This window comes from Podarcis vaucheri (genome assembly GCF_965113315.1).
Source record: "Podarcis vaucheri genome assembly, chromosome: 16".
Taxonomy (NCBI): Eukaryota; Metazoa; Chordata; class Lepidosauria; order Squamata; family Lacertidae; genus Podarcis; species Podarcis vaucheri.
Window position 1 is genome coordinate 17,584,921 of NC_138754.1, and position 21,562 is coordinate 17,606,482.

Below are 21,562 nucleotides of genomic sequence, written 5' to 3' on the forward strand. Positions count from 1 at the left end.
TTGGAGGAAAAGATATAAATGCAGTAAAATAAATACTGGAGGCGACAACAAGCGGGTAATGGTGATTAAAGCCCAATGTCAATGTTTTTCTTCCTGGACACAGCAATGCAGGATAAAGAGAGGCTGAAATACAGACAAATGCCCTTAACTCACAGCTCAATTAAAATGAGGGTTGTGCTGGCTGGGGCTGCTGGGAATTGAGGACCAAGGCACCCAATTGGGGAAGGCTGAAGCAAAGATTGAAAAACCCTGGAATTTTTGGATTTATCTACCTTAACCAGTAGTCAACACTCCCTCAGATTCCGCCCTCCTTTCCCCTAAGAATCCAGGAGTTGTCAGGGCTCAACCTGAGGTCTCTCATCAGAGGGAGGAGCAGGACCCTCCGGCAGATCCCCACAGGGTCATCGATCCCCGAGGGGCCAACCGATGATCCAGATCTCTCTGCTTGAAGACCAGCTCCAGTATCACGGGATCCTGGCTGGCTCTCAGATCCCCTCTCCACAAAAAAACTCCTACCTCAGAGCAGAGGGAATGGTGAGTCAGGCAGAAAGGTGAAGGTTGACTACTCAAGAGGAGGGGAAAGTACACGGAAGCATCATAAGAACATATGAAGAGCCTGCTAGATTAGGCCAATGGCCCATCTCGTTCAGCTTCTCAGAGTGGCCAAAGAGATGCCCCAATGGGGAAACCCAACAACAGGATTTGAGCACAAGAACACTCTCCCCTCCTCTAGCAACTGGTATTCAGAAGCATTCCTGCCTCCAACTGATGAAGCAGAGCACAGCCATTATGGCTAGCAGCCATTGATAGTCTCCTCCAGGAATTTGTCCATTCCTTTTAAAGCCATCCAAGTTGGTGGCCTGCAGGAGTGAGTTCTGTAATAGCTTAACTATATGCAGCACATAGTTAAACTATGGAACTCCCTCCCACAGGAGGGAGCGATGGCCACTAACTTGGATGGTTTTGAAAGAGGATTGGGCAAATCCACGGAGGAGCTGAAGACTATCAATGGTTACTAGCCTCTTCTGGGAAGCCCTCAAGGAGGACCTGAGCACAACAGCACTCTCCTCAGTTGTGGATCCCAGTAAGTGTTGAGTGGAGGCAGAAAATAGCCATTGTGGCTGGTAGCCACTGGCAACCTCATCATCTGGCCTTCAGCCAGGGGGACTGGCAGGAGGGATGGAACAATCTCTTGCCAACCAGCTTATTCATCTGCATGGAGTTTCCAGTCACATTGTGGCGACCAGGAAAGCTGTTGTATACAGAAGAGCTGGAAAGGCTTTCCTAATATCAGCAGTGATACAAAGCAGATGCACAATTCCTTGGGGTGCAAATATGGCCTTATGTTATCCAAAAGGGATTGTCGGTGAGAATGATCTGGAGGCACCCACAGAGTTAATAGCACCAAAATGTTATTTCTACTTACTGGCTGAAAACACACAAAAAAGAGTTACCAGTATTGTCAGAGGGGTTCAAAAGGTCCTCACCAATGACATGTATGGCTAAGAGCACAATCCTGCACATGCTTGCTTGGAAGTAAGTTCCATTAAGTTCAGTGGAAATAACTCCAAGTAAAATGTGTCTGAGATAGCCTCAGTGGCTATCCAAGTGGGCATGAGCTCCAAGTTCTGTCCATTCTTTATTGAGAGTAACTCCTCCACAGAAGGATTTACTTCTGAGTCACCACGCACAGGATGAAATTTTCAAGGGGTGGGGGACTTACTTTAGAAAGAAACTTTGCAAGATTGCAATTTTGTTTTGTTTTTAGCCACGTTTTGGAGTAGCAAGGTAATGTTTGCCTCTCTCTGTTTATGTGTGTGCTTTAAAGGAAGAAAGAAAACAATAGGTGCAAAGATTAAAATGTGTGGGCCACCCCTTTCCGCAGTCAAAAGCCCCCTTCCTCGGCCTAGATCTAAAAATGAGGGCCCCTTTCCACCCTGCTCCACATGGACCCCATCCCTATCCCCCACCAGTGCCCCCCCCCCCCGGCAATCCCGCTTCCTAGCAACGGGTCTCCCAGGACAACCGGGATGAGGACCAACTTGGTACCAGCTGCTCTTTGATCCCTCCCCCACTTCTCCTGCTTCTGGTAGGTTGCAGCCTGGGAGGGGAGGGGAAGTTGCCTGGTAATCTGAAATCCAGACTTAAAAATGTGTGTGTGTGGGGGGGGTGAGCACTCTTTTTAAAGCACAAAGGGTAGAATTGGATGTGAAAACAATACGGATTTCCTTTCCTGACACAGTGGGGCTGCCTGCCTCCCTGCCCTGGTTACTGAGAGGCAAAGGTTTTCCCAAAATCTGGCTCTTGGGTAAGGTGCTCTATCACTCTTTCTGCCTCTGCATCCCGAAAAGGAAGCGGGGAGACTCCATCCCAGCTGCTTCAAAGACCAGGCACAGGCAACTCCCTCCCCCCAACCAGAGCTTGGGTAGGAGGAGCTTCAGGCGCTGGAAGGGGAGGGGCCAAGCTCAGCGGAGCCGTCCGCTCCGGAGAGCTAAGCCTGCTTCAGTCCGGAGGGGTGGGGTGGCGTCTGGGGGAAGAGATTTGATGGAGAGGCCAAACTGAAAGAACCCTGCTTGCAAACTGCTGGCTGGTCCCCTCCCAGCCCCTTGCCGGACCGCCAGGAAGGCAGGCAGAGAGACAAAGAGCCTCTTGGAGGAGGACCCAGGAGGACCGGAGGAAAAGAAGGGCGGTGGATCTGCAGAAGAAACAGGATCTGGGGATGCCCTGAAGGGGTGTGCAAAAGGTCGTTGTTCCTGGAAGGGCCCTGAGAGTCTCTGAAGGCGCCAGGAATTAGATCCCACGTTCTGCAAAGGCAGAAAACAGCGGGCTTCAAGAAGGAGGGAAGGATAAATGGAAATCCAGCATCTAATGCCCTGGAGATGTCCCAACCCCAAAGGTTCTCGGGGTCTGAAAGCAAGTCAAAAGATCTAGCACCGAATGGTCTGCCCACCAGGAATCCAGTAGGGTGGAGGATTAGAACCCGGAACTCCAGAGGGCACAGAACTGGGATATAATCTGGAACTGTCAAAGACTGGACAGCTAGTAGGGCAAGAAGCTAAAGGGTGGGTGGTGGAATCCCAGCCTCTTGGCTGGACCAACGAGCTCAATTCTGGAATTTCCGGGGTAAGGTGTTTTTTAAAAAAACAAACAAACAACCCCCCTCTGGATTCTTCAAGAACTGTGGATCTAGAACTAAGATCCAGAAAAGCAAGAGAGATATCAAGATCAGAAATGGACCATGTAGAACCTGGAATGGGCCTGTCCTGGGAGATCTAGAACCTTGGAATGAAGAAATCGAAGGGATCTAGACTTATCTGGAAACTGAGAGCTGAGTGGCATGGAACCCAGGAGTCCTGAGGGGTGAAGGGGGCCTGGAAGGAAAGTGGGGTGCATTCAGGGTCCAGGAACAGTGACCGGGACACAGGAGCTGGAGGGCAAAGCAGACTGAGCCCAGGCATTTGATTTGGGCATCTGCCACCTTGGGAGGACCTGGAGCCTCCGAGCCCAGGAAGGGTCAGAGGCAAGGTGGCCCAGCCTGAGTCCTGGTGAGCGAAAAGGGTCAAAGAGCAGAGACCCTGGGAGCAGAGAGCACCCCGAGTCACAGAGAGCTCCACTAACAGCAGCATCTTGAGGAGGGTGGCACGGATGCCCTCTCCCATGTCTGCCTGAGCGCTGCAGCATTTCCTGAGTCTGATTCCTTTGGCTGGGGGGGGGGACCGACGGTGGGGGGGAAGGATGTTCTGCTGCCTGCGTCTCCGATGCCACCTCCAGCCACGCTGAACTTTTGCTTGCCACGCAGCAGCAGCAGCACCAGCCGCCGTGCAGGCAAGGGGGCTCCGCTGCGGTTGGACCCCCCTCCATGGCACCCGGAGGAGCAGAGGGTTCAGGGGGCACCTGGGGGCCGCGATCCGGCCAGGAGAGCCTGAGCGAGAGGCAGGGGGCTCAGAGAGGCGGGGAGATGGAGCAGGATGGCCGCGGCTGCTCTCTGGGCCCCTGAGACACTGAGCAGAAGGTAAAAAGGCATCTGGGGCGAATGGATGGGGGGGGGCAGAAATGTGATGTGTGTCTGTGTGTTGGGGTGTGTGTGTCTAGCTGAGCTTTGTGGGAAGTTGGGTTAGGCAGTGATGGCTCCTGGAGGGGGGGTTGTGGAGTGACTAATGTCCTGCAGAGGGGGACTGCAGAGTGTTTATTTAATTTTGGGGAGGGGGAGAAAACCACAAATGGGGTGCGCTGGTCTCCTGGGGGTGGCGAGGAGAGACTCCTTTTAGCTGTCTCTGCCTGTTACAAACCCTGGAAAGGTTTCCAGAAAAGAAAAAGGAATCTGATCTCCCAAACCTCTTTTTCTCCCACTGAATCTCCTTTCACCCCTCACCCTTTTCCTAACCCATAAAGTTGCATTGTGATGGAAATGGTGGGGGTCCCTCTCCCCACTCCTCTTTTATTCTTCTCTGACCTTTGTATTTCCATCTTGATTAAAATCGGAGTGGGGTGCCCTTCCAGTGATGGAAAGCAGATGCTCAGTGGCAGGAAGGAGGTGGTGAAAGGGATCAGCCAGCTTCAAATTATTCCACCTCAATTGCATCCTGCCCTGGTCACTTGCCCCCCTCTTCCTGTGGCACTAGTAACAACCCCCCCCCCTTCTCTGGCCATCTGCAACCTTTCACCTGCACCAGCGCAGAGGCAGCGGCTGCTCCCAACTCTGCCACTAGGAGGCCTCATTGTGCCCGGCAGGGCCAGGCTCTCCAGCCTGGAGCAGAGAAGGGAGTGCCCTGGGGGAAGGGGGGCGGGAGGAGAGAGAGAAAGGGGGGGGGAGAGGGAGAGATGGAGGTAGATTTGTCATCTGCTGCATCAACAGACAGGCAGAACCAAGCGCAGCTCCAAACGCAGACTAAGGTCTATATTTATGTCTGGGATTTGGATTTCAAGGTGGGGTGGGGGCACCCCAGTGCTGGCAACAAAGAGCTCAGGTGTTCTGGTTGCCAAACTGAGCATGGGAACATAGGGAGCTGCCTTCTGCTGAGGGTCAGGTCAGCATTGTCTACACTGGCTGGCAGCAGCTCTTAAGGTTTCAGAGAGGGAGTTTCTCTCCCTGGAGACACCAGCAGGTATTGAACCAAGGTATGGTCCTTTCCCTAAACTTGCATCACTTGTCAGCTGCCAATGATCCCCAAACACCACCCCCACCATCCTGACTCCCTCCAACCACTAGACCTCGTTGCCTTCCCTGATTTGAGGAAGCAGGGGTGCAGGGTGCTTAGCCTCCATTGCTTCAGCTGACCATCTCCTAAAAGTCTCTTGCCAAACAGCCCAGTCCCCAGAGGCAACCATCCTGGCTCTCTCTAACCTTTTGCTTTCGTTTCTTAACCCGGAGCTAGGAGCAGAACCCAGGAGTCCTGGGAGCCAGTGACAGCGACCATACCAGCTCCTTGCTCTGAGCTAGAGGCTAGAAAGTCCTTGGCGGCTGACTTCTCCCCCCAACCAACCACCCCTCCCCGCCTAGAGACATGAACACCTTCCAGCAGTCTCCATTTCCACAATGCCCTTTAATTCTCACTAGCCTGGGGAAATCAGAGGGATTTTCTTCTTCTTCTAACGGAGTTATAAATTAGGTGGCACTCCAGTCTTCCTTTTTCACCTTGACCCTGCCCTTCCCTCCTTTCCCACCAGCGCAGGATTTAGGGCAGCTTGGGCAGCTCCCTGAACAGGGCGCCAAGCCAAGGGGGCACATAATAATAACAATAACAACAACAACAATGCCTATGTTTATTTGGGTTCCTACTAAGAAGATCCATTAAAAAGGCATCTGTACCAAAATGAGTTATTATGAAACTAAGAAATATTGGTGAGGGGTGCCAAATTTTGTCTTCGCTCAGGGCACCATATTACTCAAGTCCGTCCCTGTTCCCTTACAGAACTGGAGGCAGAACACAGGGGCATTTGGAGGGGGGCTCTTGATGAGCCTGGTGTTGAACTGTCTGCTCTGGTTTGGTTCCCAGGCTTCAGGCAGGGACAGGACTCCTTCCCATCATAGGTTAGCTGAATAAAAGTCCCCCCTCTCATCTCTGCATGAGAGCAAGGGGAACATAGGAAGCTGCCTTATACTGAATCAGACCACTGGTCCATCTAAACTAGTATTGCCTGCAATGACTGGCAGCAGGGGCTCTCCAGGGAGTCTCTGCCAGCTCTACCTGGAGATGCCACTGGGGATTGAACTTGGGACCTACTGCACCAAGGCAGATGCTCTACCACTGAGCTACAGCCCTTTCCCAAAAGAAAAATTCTAGTCCTCATGCTTCTGAATAAAGGACCAATTTAAATAGGAACAGAGGAAGATGCTTTATACTGAATCAGGCCATTGATTCATCTAGCTCAGTACTGTCTGCACTCTTTGGGGTTTTAGACAGGGATCTCTGCCAGCCCCACCTGGGGATTGAACCACAGGAGGTTTTCTGCATATAAGGCAGATGCTCTACCTCTGATCCGGCCCAATCACCTTCTCAATCTGGCCTGCAGATGGTCCAGGAATCAGCATGTTTTTACACGAGTAGAATGCATCCTTTTATTTAAAATGCATCTCTGGGTTCTTTATGGGGCATAGGAATTTGTTCACCCCCCAAAAAAAAATATATAGTCCGGCCCCCCACAGGTCTGAGGGACAGTGGACTGGCCCCCTGCTGGAAAGGTTTGCTGACCCCTGTTCTGGTATAGCATCCTGACCACAAACAGCCCATCATATGGTTTAGGAAACAAGCACACATATGCTAGGCATGAAGTCAACAGCCCCTCCCCTGCTGTTCGCTCTTTCCCAAGGCAACTCTTCCTCTGAGGTAGACAGTCTCTGGACATGGAGGTTCTATCTAACTTCTGCAACAAAATAGCTGTTGATAGCCCTCTTCAGCTCCTTGGGATTTAATCTCTTCCCTTTAAAAGACACTGCATCTTGGAGCAGTGAGTTCCACAGGTAGTAATTTGTTGGGATGGTTGAGGCACGCATACCGCTAGATGGAACATATCAATGAGCTGCTGCATGCATGAGACACTTCGTCATCTAAGCTGCCCTTCTCTTATGCAAAAATGCACATTTATAGGTCCACAGCAAACCCCTCTGGCATCTCTTTGGCTCCAACTATCCTTAGGACTGAGGAAACACACAAAAGGGGTGGGAGGAGATGCCAAATCTGCACATCTGCTGGGCATCTCACAGAGCATTGCTGCAGGCCCAGATACCGACTCTTGAGCATCGCAGCAGGCAGAGACGAGAGGCTGTTGCTGCGTGGGGCGCCTAGCAGGCAGGAATAAAAATAGGCGCAGCATCTCTTATAAGTCTGGCTTCTCGAAGCGTAGGAAGTGCGAAAACTTTTGAATATGAAGGGCTGTCTTCCAGCGATGTGAAGAAGAGCTCTGTGTCGCCTGGGAGGTGTGTGCCACACTGGCACAAGTGTCCTACACTGGCCAAGATGGGTTTGGGAACAGAGATGACCTGCCCAGACTGGTGTTCCTCATAAGAACCTGTTGAATCAGGCCAATGGCCCATCTAGTCCAGCCTTCTCTTCTCACAGTGGCCAGCCAGATAGATGTGTGTGGGGAAACCGCAAGCGAAGTACAGGACCTACGAGGCCTGGCTCATGAATGACCTGGCACCTAGTCCTGTTTCTCCACACCTGATTACACTCGGCTGCCATCTTGCTTCCCAAGGAGGGTGATGACCTGAAGCAGAGAACAGAGCATCACTCTGTCTATGCTCAGAGGTTCCCTCTATTGCTCTGCAATATGTTTCAGGGCTGAGCCTTGACCCTGATGAACACTCTGGCTTTCCCTCTTCTGCCCGCCTTGCAGATGTTAGCAAAGAGATGGGGGGGGGGAGAGTCTCACCAGGGTTGAGGGTTCAAGTCTGAGAGAGCGCACACTTTTGCTCAGTCTCTTTTAGCATGATCCGCCCTGCCATCTTTTGAGCGCTGAGACAATACAGAATCTTTAATCCCTCCACCTGGCCGGCAATTTGCAAAAGGTCTCTGGAGCTGTCACCTCTGGCGTGCCTGACCCATCAGCCACCTGCATTCTGGGAAAGCAGCTAGTGCAGCCGGCTTTCAAGCTTTCCTAGGACGTTTCCGAGCACAATTCAAAGTGTTGGTGCTGACCTTTAAAGCCCTAAACGGCCTCAGTCCAGTATACCTGAAGGAGCGTCTCCACCCCCATCGTTCTACCCAGACACTGAGGTCCAGCACCAAGGGCCTTCTGGCGGTTCCCTCGCTGCGAGAAGCCAAGTTACAGGGAACCAGGCAGAGGGCCTTCTCGGTAGTGGCGCCCTCCCTGTGGAACGCCCTCCCACCAGATGTCAAAGAGAACAACAACTACCAGACTTTTAGAAGACATCTGAAGGCAGCCGTGTTTAGGGAAGCTTTTAATGTTTGATGTATTACAGTATTTTATACTCCTTTGGAAGCCGCCCAGAGTGGCTGGGGAAACCCAGCCAGATGGGCGGGGTATAAATAATAAATTATTATTATTATTATTATTATTATTATTATTATTATTATTATTATTATTATTATATTATTATTATTATTATTATTACACCACACCAAGGCAGCATATAATCCACAGCTACAGCTGCTGAAGTTTATCTTGAACTGTAGAGATATTTTTTTGTGGGGGAAGGGAGGGAAACATTCATTCCCTCTAATATACCTTTGTTGTTTGGATTAAGCGCCTTCCTGGCTTTCAGCTGGTGGAAGATGAGCTACATGAGAGTCAATGAGCAGAGCGCACAGTGGTGTAGTGGTCAGAGTGTCAGACTAGCACCCAGGAGACCAGGGTTCAAATCCCCTTCTTGGCCACAAAGCTCACTGGGAGAGCTTGGGCCAGTGCCTGCCTCTCAGGCTAACCTACCTCACAGGGCCGTTGTGAGGACAAAATGAGGAGCTACCACCTCCAGCTCCCTGGAGTAAAAGGTGGGGTTTAACTGCAATCAATCAATCAATCAATCAATCAATCAATCAGATAAAAGTAAAATGATGTGCATGTATTGACATGTAACAGAGAAAGTAACTCCCCCAGCTTTTAAGATTTAACATCTAGAACAGCTTTCCCTAACCTGGGGGGTTTCCGGATGTTTGGCCTAAGAACATTAAAGCATAAAATCCAGCCTTGCTGGGATCAGGCCAATGGCCCATCTTGGCCAGCATCTTGTTCTGACAGTGCAAGTGGGATCTGAGCGTAAGAGAACTATCCCCTTCTGTCGACTCCAGCAACTGGTATCGAGACGCACTGCTGCCTCTGACCATGGAAGCAGAGCCATCATGGCTAGCAGCCATTGATAGATAGCCTTCTCCTCTATGAAACCACACAGGCTACCCCTGCTTTAGATCATAAAATATATTACTTTATAGAATCATACGAGTTGGAAGGGACACCATGGGTCATCTAGCTCAACCCCCTGCAATGCAGGAATCCTGCCCACAGCCATCCTTGGGTGGGCTCAAACCACCAACCTTCTGGTTAACTGCCAGATGCATTCACTATTAACTTCAAAATGCGTCAAGCCTCCCCCCCTTTCCACCAGGCCTGTGTTTGCTGACTGCGTGTGCCCCTTCTGTTGAGTGGGGCTCTGCAACAGTGACCCTGGATCCTGCCCTGATGGCATCCCATATTCTGTCTGCTGTTCCCATATCCACTCTTTCCCTAGTACGACCAAGAAGCAGGGCGTAGGATGCAGCTGTGCAAATGAGGTGGCTTTTTATTATTATTAAATTTATGAAATGCCTTTTCCCAGCAGATCCCAGAGCAGGTTATAATAATTTAAAATCCAGATGTGCGAAGAGTTCAAATGTACTACACTCACAGGAATTGGCAAAAGTCAACAGCTGTGTAGTGAAGGGGCCCAGGAGCATCTCTGTGGAGAGGCAGTTCTACTACTTAGGGGCTGCCACAGAGAAGGCCCTTTCCTGGAATGCCAGCACCCCAAATCCCTGAGAGCGGTGGAACAACCAGGACTGGCTCCCTCTGCTAATCTCAGCACCGAGGGTGTCTATAGGGAAGGAGGCCATCTTTTGGGAATTTGGGACTTGAGTTGTTCAGGGCTTTCAACACTAATGCGAGCAGCTTGAATTGGGCCTGAAACTGTTTTTAAACAGGGGTAATATAACTTGAGAGCTAAAGTGAGTAATCTGGCCGCTGCATATCCATCAATCTGTGACAGACATTTTTGTGCAATATAATTTGTGCTTTGATGAAGATCCTCTAGTGCTCCCCCCCCCCAAACCCTGCTTTCCATCCATCTCTCCTTTTCTTCTTACTCAGGCTTTCCTTCTTATTTGATTATCTCTTCACTGGGCATATGGAAATATGGATGGTGGTTGGATGTGCAAAAGATTCACATCTCTCTATATCTAAATATATATTAATGACTGGGAAGATTTGAAATAACAAGGGCTGTGTCAAATGAATGTTGGGGGTATTAAATGGGAATGAAAATAATGTTTTTTAAATGTTTAAAATTAGGAATATACTGAATTGCAGGAAGCTGCTTTATACTGATTATACTGGTTATACTGATTTATACTGATATAACCCCTGATTATTTTGATTATTTAATTTCTATATTGCTTAATATACAGGGGATTTGCTGCTTACTCAAGGGTTATGTTCCAGGCTGCAGCATATGTCACTGGGATGTACAAGAGTGGGGATTCCCCCACCCTGCCCTCACTTTATTCTGCCCCCCATTGCCCCATTTCATTGCCAAAAATGGTGCACATGTGTGCGGTCATGTGTGACCCAAAGACATGCAAATGGAGAGTTTCCTGTGTTCAGTATCACCTGTATTAAAATATATATCTAACTGGTGTACAAAAAACTAAAGTAACAACAGCAACTTAAAAAAAAATGTTGCAAAAACAAGCACATATAAAAATGCTACATTAAAACAAAGCTACTAATATATAAAAATCTATTATCAGTTCCTTTTCCTTCTAACATACCCTTCCTCTCAGCCTCTGGGTTCTCGCCCAGGATCCAAACAAACTCTCAGCTCACCCACGAAAGTCACACAATGAGAAGAGTTCCAGGAAACAGGAGATATCACCCTAATTTCTAAGTCTGCACTTGATTTTTATGGGCAGGCCAAAAGTGGATGGTACTTCCTCAGCTGTGTCCCATTCAGCTGCACTCTCCACACACCCAGTTCTAGGTACAGTGGTACCTCGGGCTAAGTACTTAATTCGTTCTGGAGGTCCGTACTTAACCTGAAACTGTTCTTAACCTGAAGCACCACTTTAGCTAATGGGGCCTCCTGTTACTGCCGTGCCACCAGAGCACGATTTCTGTTCTCATCCTGAAGCAATGTTCTTAACCTGAAGCACTATTTCTGGGTTAGCAGAGTCTGTAACCTGAAGCGTATGTAACCTGAGGTACCACAGTACAGCAGGTTTGTTGAATTTCCCAGCAGATCCAAAAGATGGGGAAAAGGCTCCCTGCACTCTCAGCTCTTTCGTCACCCTCTGCCCTCTCCTCCTCCACCTGCTGGACCAGCTAGCATGGTACTGCCTCTACTGGCTAGCAGTGGCTCTCCAGGGTTTCAGACGCAGGTCCATCCCAACCCAAACTGGAGATGCCAGGCACTGAACAAGGATATTCTGTGTTGATAGCAGATGCTCTACCCACCACATCATCTCTGTCATCTTAAAAAGCTTCTGGCCCACATGGTTATAAATAAAGGCTGGTTTAAATGGAAGGCTGTCTTCTACCGAGTCAGACTGCTGGTCCACCTAGTGCAATATCACCTACACTAACTGGCAGTAGCTCTGAGATTTCAGCCAGGGTATCCTCCCAATCCTACACTGAGATGCTGGGGACTGAACCTGCTCTGCAAATGAGCTACGGCCCTGCCCCAAATTAATCTGATGCACTGGCAAGTACGCTCTGCAATTAATAACAAATGTAAACAATCATGTACAAACATGTATAAAAAAGAGAAGAGATAGAATTAGATTAATAGACTAGAATGAAGGAATGAAGAAAGGGAGCAATTTGCCACCTGATATGAAGTCCTCTGTGAGTCCCCAAATTCCCACCTCATGCCATCATCAAGCCAACCTTCTTTCTTTATTCTTATGTTTAAAATGTGTATTTTTTTTATTAAATCCTTCCAACATATAACATAAAGATGAATAACGAAATATCCTGCAGTAACCCAGAAGCTAATGTTTAGGCAATACATGAGAAATAGCCAAATAAAGTTCTGATCCCAAACTACTATTTGTATGGCAGGTGATAAACAGTTCAAGTTAACCAAAAGAGTTTATGAGGCGAGTCCTCTATTTTCAGTTTTAGCCATGTACATAATAAAGCTGTGCCATTCAACAGCGATGAGTCTTTGTGCTTCAGGCCTTGCGTTTGTTTTATCCTGGGATTCTTCCACAAGTGCTGTTTTGTACCGGTTTGTCAGAGAAGCCCCTTCTAAGTTCTTCCAGTATCTCATTCTGATGAGTCTGAAAGGACTTATTAAAGGTATAGACTGCAAGTTAACCTTGCTTTCTGCGAAAAGACTGAGGAGACCCAGCTTCGGATATATAGGGCTTATCCGCACTTCCTCTTGTCCTGCTGCTTTTCTCTGGGGAAAGCCGCTCTTTAGCGCTCAATCGGAGCAAATGGCAATTCGGGATTTCTCCGGATTGATGTTTGCTCCAATTTAGTACTAAAGAGTGGGTTTTCCCCGGGGAAAAAGCACGGCAAGGGGGAAACCACCCAGACCTATGCCCAGAAAGTGAAGATCAAGTGGAAAACTGCTTGGATACAGGCTTTCTAGGCATGGGACGAGTGGAAGTGTGGATGAGCCCTTCGAGATGTTTGGTCCGGTAACTGCTTTTATTTCATTCCCTCCTTCTCCAGGGCTTGCCAAGCCGTCTACCATGGAAAGCCTGCTGCTGCTGCTGGTCCAGCTGCTGATGGTGGGACGTGCGTTGGCCCAGGTCGAGGGCTGTCCCTTCCACTGTGTGTGCCAGAATCTCTCCGAGTCGCTCAGCACCCTCTGCGCCAACAAGGGCCTGCTCTTCATCCCGCCCAACATTGACCGCCGGACGGTGGAGTTGCGGCTGGCCGACAACTTCATCCAGGTGGTGGAGCCGCCCGACTTCCTGAACATGACGGGCCTGGTGGACCTGACCCTGTCGCGCAACACCATCGACACCATTCGCCCCTTTGCCTTTGGCGACTTGGAGAGCCTCCGCTCGCTCCACCTGGATGGCAACCGGCTGACCCAGATCCAGGAGGAGGCCCTGCGTGGGATGCTCAACCTCCAGCACCTCATCCTGAACAACAACCAACTGGTGGACATCTCGGTGGCCGCCTTTGACGACTTCCTGATGACCCTGGAGGACCTGGATTTGTCCTACAACAACCTGCACCGGGTCCCCTGGGAAGGGATCCAGGGGATGCTCTGCCTCCACACCCTCAACTTGGACCACAACCTGATCGACTTCATCATGGAAGGGGCCTTTGCCGAGCTCTACAAGCTCTCCCGCTTGGATATGACCTCCAACCGCCTTTACACGCTGCCCCCCGATCCACTCTTTGCCCGCTCTCAGGTCGGGGTCATCAGCCCGACCCCGTACACCTCCACCATTGTGCTCAGCTTCGGCGGGAACCCCTTGCACTGCAACTGCGAGTTGCTGTGGCTGCGCCGCCTGGTGCGGGAGGACGACATGGAGACCTGCGCCTCCCCTGCGCAGGTGGCGGGCCGCTACTTTTGGTCGGTCCCCGAGGAGGAGTTCACCTGCGAGCCGCCCCTCATCACCCGCCACACCCACAAGCTCTGGATCTTGGAGGGCCAACGGGCCACCCTGAGGTGCCGGGCCATCGGGGACCCCGAGCCAGTCATCCACTGGGTTTCCCCTGATGACAAAATCATGTCCAACTCCTCCCGGACCATGTCCTTCCGCAATGGCACGTTGGACATCTTGGTGACCACCATCCGGGACGACGGGGCCTACACCTGCATTGCCATCAATGCTGCAGGGGAGTCCACGGCCACCGTGGACCTCAAAATCATCCCCTTGCCTCACCGGGGGAATGGCAGCATCACCGTGCTACAGCAGGACCCGGGCTCCTCTGACATTGCCACTTCGGCCAAGACATCGGCCAATGCCAGCGAGGGGGGCTTCGAGAAAAGGGTGGAGGTGTCCGACGTGACGGCCAGCTCAGCGCTGGTGCGGTGGGTGGCTGACAAGTCGGCCTACGCCGCCTGGATGTACCAGATCCAGTACAACTGCACCGTGGATGACACTCTCATTTACAGGTAAGGTGTTTGCGACCGTGCCACCTGGGACCATGATCCTAAGGAACTCTCGTTATGCCTCTCAGCTGCTTTCTCCTTCACTGGCTGCCAGGTGGGCCCAGGGACCAAGATTTTACTGTTTCCGTCTGTGAGCAAGAGGTTTCTGGCACTTCAAATTATAATTTTGTTCTCCCAAGACCCTCATGAAGCCAGCCTCCTGGATTATCGTGAACTCCAGCTGCTCACTGCTGGGTTCAGATCCTCCTTGTGTGAGCTTCCCAGGAGAGGCATCAGGATGGTCACTGTGGGAACAGGATGCTGGCCTCTGGTCTGATCCAGCAGCCAGGCTCTCTTCTGTGGTCCTTCCTATTTTGCTCCTTTCCCAGGTGGAGAGCAGCAGAGACTGGCTCAGAGTAGCAGGGACAGAACTTCACCCAAGCCTCTGGATGCTGCTCATTCCAGGGAGCAGCTCTCATCCTGTCACCTGAGCCACTCTGGAGTGATTTTCCATAGCCGGAGCCGACATCCCTAGCCCTCTTTAGGATTAGTAGCTAACCAAGGCTGTTGCCCACAGCACAGGAAGCTGCCTCATACAGAGCCAGACTGTTGCTCCATGGAGCTCAGGATTGTCTACGCAATCAGTAGGCAGGGAGTTCCAAAGTGTAGATTCTGCCACACTAAAAGATTGAGCTCTTACAAATCTGGAACAGTATTATGTGGCACCTATAACACTGCCAGTTCTGCTGACTGAAGTAGTCGAGTGGGTGCATACCAGGTAAGGCAAATTGGTCCCAAGTTCTTAAGGGTTTTATTTACTAATAGCAACACCTTGGCACACACATTTCAACAGGCCAGGGTCACGGAAGGCTGCAAGAGGCCATTTCATATTTCCAGAGGCTGATAACAGGTTTCTCGGGCGTGAACCTGCTGGAATTAAGTCCTGCTTTAAAAACGGGAAGCAAAACTGTGCAAAGAGAGGTTTGCTTATCTGCTCCGCGATCTTCATTTTCAACCAGTTCCAGCAACACCACCATACCTCCTCCCTCTGGCCTTCCTCCGACAATCCCTCTTTTTAAAGTCACTTCATGTGGTCAGGGAAGTCAGGAGAGTGTTAGGGCAGGAAGCAATGCTAACGGGACCCTAGGGAGATGTTGTGAGCCTGGGCAGTTACAGGCAGCATGAAATATACATGGGTTGTGAACAGCTCAATGCCCAAGACACATGACAAAGAGCATCTGCTGTACATGCTCCAGGTTCAATCCTCAAGGGCATCTCCTGGCAGGGCTGGAAAAGACCCCGTGTCTGGAAATCCTGGACAGCCACTGCCAGTCAGTGCACAGAATACTGAAGATATGTGGACCAGTGGGCTGACTCTTATGTAAGGCAGCTTCCTATGCCACCTGGCTCAGTTGTACAGGAGGTGGGAAACAGAGACCCCCCCCCCCCCGGATTGGAGGCTGCACCCCATTTTCATCCAAAAGCATGAGGCCATTTGAAGTCCACTGTCTTTTGTTCCTGGAAGCTCACAGTCCAACTTTTATGCATGTTTACTCAGAAATAGGCCCCACTTTATTCATAGGGGCTACTTCCAAGCAGGGCTGCACACTTAACTTTTAAATAAATGGTGTTCATTTCTTGGGTACACATACAGCCCAACACAAACTTGTCTGCTTAGCTGGCCTAAATCTGCAGCACAGAAGGCTGTTTGGACAAAAGTTCTGCATTATGTTCCAAGGTCTTATTTAGTTGCAAAACAATGCATTTAATTATTGCAGAAACCAATTAGTACACACACTTGTTGGGAAATATATAAATTCCATACTGGGAGACTTGATTGAAATGAAATGATTTAAACCAGCAATTTTCTAGGTAATGCTAGCTATTTTATTTATTTAAAAGCATTTATAAACCACTTAATTATTTTTTTTTAAAAACCCCTCTAAGTGGTGTACAAGAACAAACAGCATCGTTAAAACAAAAATACAACCTAAAACCAATAAAACAGCAGCATGAAAGCAAAGAACAAGAAATAGAACAGGAATGCAGGGGATTCAAATACATAAATCAGGGTCTAATCTGCTGCGTCAGGGAAAGCCTGGACAAAAAGGGTTGTTTACAAGACCTCTGAAGCAGCTGGTGGCTGTTGCTTCACATGTGGCAGAGGGAAGGCCATTCATAGTATAGGGGCAATGATGGCAAATGCCCCTTTTTGGGTCACCACCCTATGATATTCTGTAGGGTGCAGTGTCAGAAGGAGAATTTCCCTGGATTTCTAAGAGACCCTAAAGGGTCTTCCAGGTAACCTGAAATCATAAGTTATTATTGAAACTAGTTTGCTCTGCAAGAAGATGGCAAGGGAGAGAACTGTGCTTCCTGACATGTTTGTTTTCTACATGCAAGGAGGTCACCCCCACAACTTCAGAAGACCATTCAAACCTGCAACATCCCCTCTAACTGCAGCCTGGAATGTGCATTTTATTGGGATGTTTGTTCCAGGGCTTGCATCCCCCCTGGTTCCTCACAATGGTTGATTTGGTGATCTAATCTGGATTTGAATTTGTACTTTAGCAAGTGTGTGTGTGTCTGTCTGTGAAGCATGACCAGTGACAAAGGCCACAGCCTCAAGTCTCTTGTCACTGAAACAAATCAATTACAACACTGACAAGATTAGGAGTCTGTATGCAGGCAAACACTGAGAGATGGGGAAAGCGAACAGAGCCTGGCTGCTGCATCAGACAGAGGTGGCTCAATACAACCCAGTATTGTACTCCGCTTTCCACAGAGGTCAGCCAGAGGCCTTAGGAAAAGAATCCTACAAGCAAGGAAAGACAGCAGCAGTCCCATTGCCCTGTTTTCAACGGCTGCCCCATATTGACTGCATTGCAGTAGTCTGATCTTGAGGTTGCTAAGGCATGGATGGCAGTGGCCAGTCTATGCGACTTCCTGGGGCGCAGCACCCCCAAGAATCACCTCCCAGAATGCTCTCTGCCCTCAAGATGTAAGAGAGTGCCACTGCTGCAATGTAAGAGCCAGTGTGGCATAGTGGTTAGAGTACCAGGTTAGGTCCTTGAGCTCAATCGCCATCTCTCAGCCTAACCTACCTCACAGGGTTGTTGTGGGGATTAAACCGCATAGGCCACATTGAGAAAATAACTGCCTCCTGATGCATCCCAGGGTCTCTGCTTGTAAGCAGGGTGGGGTAGGGTGGGGGAGGTTGGTGATGGATCCGGGGGGCTGGAGGTGGGAAGTGGGAGGGTGAATTGAGTTTAGAGGTGGAGGGCAAAATGGTTTTGAGAAATGCTGGTTTTGAAGTCTGAGGCAGGGTAGTCTTAATTGCCACAGGTTTTTTACCCGTAGGGGGTTGGACTAGATGAACCCTGGGGATCCTATCCTAGCCTACAATTCTATGGTTCTACGACATGCACAAATATGCATGTCCTGAGAAGCAAAATGACCACACACAGATTTGCAACAGGCACCAACATTCAGTGCTTTCTCCTCAGGTTGTGCTCCCTGTGGAGCAACAGCTTGGCTCTCCCCCCACCCCCCAAAGTCCCCTGAGCACCCTCTCCTGCACGTCCTCCCCCCACTGCCCCCCGGATCTGGTTTTGGCAGCAGCTGGGGCCTGGGTACACCCTTGTGGCACTCTGAGCCCTGACAGCTGGATCCTCCCCCCCAGGGCTCAAGCCTAGATCTGCCACAGCACACTGATGTGCATTTGTGTGCAAGGAGGAGACAGACGAGGACATTTCTCCCAGGTTCCATTCAACTTAAAAATGAACATGACATAAGAGCGTAAGAAGAAGAGAGTGGCTGCTGGATCATGCCAGTGGCCCATCTAGTCCAGCATCTCACTGTGGCCAGCCAGATGCCCGTGGGAAGGACATGAGCTCAAGAGCCCTCTCCCTCCCTGCAGTTTCCAGCAACTGGTCCTCAGAAGCATTAATGCTTCTGATTGCGGAGGTAGAGCAGAGCCATCATGGCTGGTAGCCATCAATAGCCCTGCAGTCACTCGCCTTGCCTCTGAAGTGGAAAGGGCACCCAGACTTTCCATTCAGGGTGGAATTCAAGCCAGACAAACCTGGGGAAGTAGGACAACTTTGCCCAACCTAGTGCCCTCTGGATGTTTAGGACAACAACTCACACCAGCGCCAGTGTGATATGGCTGTGCAAAAGATCTGGAGGTTGCCGGTTTGGGATGGCTGCCTTTTGACTTGCCTGTTGAGGCCAGGCCAGAGGATCAACTGAGCCTTCAATGCTGCTTACGTTCATCTGGCTCTAAGGACAGGCAGTGAGGTGGCTGCCTTGGGCAGCAGTTCCTGTGGGGCCATCTTCTTGCTGTCCCCAAGTTCCAACCATTTCCATCTGCGGGAGGAGAGATGTGCGTCTGACACACCCTCTACTGGCCACCCTTAGCTAGCCTGTTGCCACCAGGACAGGGGAGGAGGCTATCAGGTCACTAGTGTTGAAATTACATCCTGCTGGCTCCTGCAAGTGGAATGGGGAAAGGAGAAGCCTTCTTGTCCCTCAGCCTCAGGCAACAAAATGTATTGTGAGAGGGGGCCCTGGCTACAGCAGACTGGAGTTCCTGTTCCACTGAAAGCCAGGCTGCATCCCAGGTCTGGGAAGACCTAGGAACCTCCTACAGGCTGCCAATCCACCTGCTCCTGTGCCCTTGCAGGCAGATGAATGCAAACATTAAGGTTTTCCTTGCTTTTGTACTTATGATGAATTGCATCTATCGTCTTAATGCCCATATTCCCAGTGTGGAGAGATGTTCTTTGGAGCTCTCCCAATCCTTCTGTGTCTTAACTCCTCTGAGCACTTTGGTGTCATCAGCAAACTTGGCTCACTTCTTACTGCTAATGCTTTCAGGTACAAGTGAAAAAGCCAAAGTCCCAATATTGAGACCCTTGGTGGGGGAGGACCCTGTTTTTCTACATTCCTCGGGTGCGAGCTGTCCATTTATTCCCAATCTCTTTTTCCTGTTCCTTAGTTAGTTGCAGACCTGCAAGAGCTAAATTTAGCCAGGTGGCTTTGGTGAGGCAGTTTGGCATATTCCATACAGACTGGAGGGAAGAATATTGAGTTTCACTTGCAAAAAAGCTGCAGAAGGGAATGACGAGGTGGCAATAATGGCCTGGTAGCTCAAGAGATTGGGTAGCCTTAACAGAGTATTGGGCTAATTCATGGAGAAGGCTATTGAGGGCTCCTAGCCACAATGGCTATGCTCTGCCTCCACGATTGGAGCCAGCAATGCTTCTGAATACCAGTTGCTGGAAACCACAGGATGGGAGATTTGCTTCTGTGCTCAGGTTCTGCTTGCGGGCTTCTCATTGGGGCATCTGGTTGGCCAATGGGAGAACAGGATGCTGTACCTTTCTGATCCAGCAAAGGTACTTCTCATGCCCTTCTGAGATGCCTACTGACGCCTTCTCTCCCCCTCTCCGCAGGATCATCCCTGCCACCAGCCGGCATTTCCACCTCAAGCATCTGGTGCCCAGCGTGGATTACGACCTGTGCGTCTTGGCCATATTTGATGATGCGGCCACCTCCCTGGCAGCCACACACCTTTTGGGATGTGCCCAGTTTGCCACGCGGGAGGCCTACCCGGACTGCCACTCGCTGCACGCTCACTTCCTGGGCGGGACCCTGACGGTGATCGTAGGGGGCATCATCGTGGTCACCTTGCTGGTCTTCACTGTGGTCATGATGGTGAAGTACAAGGTGTGTGGCAGTGCCCATGGCAGCCTGCCCAAGGTCACCAATGTCTACTCGCAGACCAACGGTGGACACCCCAACGGCCTGCTCCCCCTGCGAACACCCCCCAAGGAGCGGGGCCCCAAGCACCGGCGGGTGCGGGCCAAGGCTGCTCAGCCTGAGCGCAGGACGGGAGACAGGGTGGGGGGAGCAGCGTGGGGGCCCCCCAGCACCCCCGCCAAGACCAAGCGCAGCAACTCCCTGGACATGGGAGACGTCTCCTCCAGCTCCTGCTACAGCTACGCCAAGCGCCTCAGCTTCATGTGGACCAAGCGCAGCCAGTCGGTGCACGGGATGCTGGCTCAGTGCGCGGCCTCCGAGGGCGACGGCAAGCGCCTTGGACCCTTCCTCAATGCTGACGAGCTGGAGGAAAGCGTGGTATAGCGCGCACGCCCCCTGGGCTGGAGGAGAGATCCTGCGTGCGCCACAACCCCACCCTTGTGCGTCTGGCAGTGGGTATCGGGTGGCAGTCGACACCTGGATCACAGCTGCTGATGGCGGGGTGTGTGTGCTTAAAGGAGAGCCGCTCATGCCGCGACTAAGGTGGGGGTGTTTCTGGCTGTGTAACAGGCCTTGGCCTGGCTTAGGGACCAAAACAATAGAGGCTAAAGGCTTGAGCCGGGCTCAGGAGTTCCAGCAACAACAACAGCCTGACTCCCTGCTGGACTTTCTCCTGGGCAGTGGGGTGGGGGAGGGCGAGGTTGATTGAAGGAGAGCTGCTGCTCTGAATGGAGGGATCCAACCTCAAAGGGAGGGAATGCCGTTTTGTCCAGATTGGCAGGAGATTGATTAATCGGAGCTGAAAATGGTGGCGTGTCCATTTTGTGAGGTCGGGGGCACGTAAATCAATTGGATGGGGGTGGTGTCCTTTTTTAAAAGTAATAAGTTGCCAAAAGAAAGAAGAAGAAGCGAGAAGAAAAAGGAAGGCAGAAAGAGGAAAGAATTCTGTTAAAACAACCCCCAAATTAGTCAGTGTGTGGAAGGCAGGAGATTAAATAGGAAAGTGAATATTATGGACAGGTTTGTGTACAATCTGTTCTAAAAAAACCCCCAGGGTGGGTGCAGGTTAAGAAGGGGAAATCAAAATGCCACACCAAGTTAAACCAAAACTCTGTACCAAGGAAAGCTGGAATTCTGAAATGTGTATAAATGGGAAACATTTGCATAGATCTGCTTATTATTATTATTACTGCTATTTTGCCCAGTTTCTAATGGTTGCATGATTTTGTGGGGGAAGGATGGTTCCAGATTTCCTCAAGGGGCTTTGAAACACACTTTAAAAAAGAAAGCAAGTGTGGCAAACAATAATTTGTGTGCAAAAAAAGTATTGAATTAGAATCGATGTTTGAAATGGCGAGCTCTGTAAAGTACTGACGGGAGAGTCCTAAAAGTTACATAACCCTACGCAATTCACATTTTCCTTAAGATGCAGAGTTATTGATTTAAGTGCACCTGTTTATGGAGTGTTAGGGAGCTCTAACATTTCAGGCAATGAGGAAAGGAATGGGCCCTTGGGCTTCTCCTTGTACC

At 50.4% G+C, this 21,562-nt stretch overlaps 2 protein-coding genes across 13 annotated transcripts in view; one reads left to right on the plus strand and one right to left on the minus strand.

The window, feature by feature from the left end:
• Positions 1–21,562, minus strand: part of PC (pyruvate carboxylase) — a 256,716-nt gene that overhangs the window by 25,494 nt on the left and 209,660 nt on the right. The window lies entirely within an intron of this gene.
• Positions 2,158–21,199, plus strand: LRFN4 (leucine rich repeat and fibronectin type III domain containing 4). Its single transcript, XM_082203910.1, has 3 exons — positions 2,158–4,012; positions 12,889–14,293; positions 19,726–21,199. The coding sequence occupies exons 2-3, from the start codon at positions 12,909–12,911 to the stop codon at positions 20,414–20,416; spliced, it is 2,076 nt and encodes a 691-aa protein (XP_082060036.1). The 5' UTR covers positions 2,158–4,012; positions 12,889–12,908; the 3' UTR covers positions 20,417–21,199.

Excerpts from the sequence above, each read along its gene's own strand:
- LRFN4 (XM_082203910.1), top strand. The coding sequence starts at position 12,909 with ATGGAAAGCCTGCTGCTGCTGCTGGTCCAGCTGCTGATGGTGGGACGT. Across the intron at positions 14,294-19,725 it reads GATGACACTCTCATTTACAG|GATCATCCCTGCCACCAGCC; the intron begins GTAAGGTGTTTG and ends CCCTCTCCGCAG.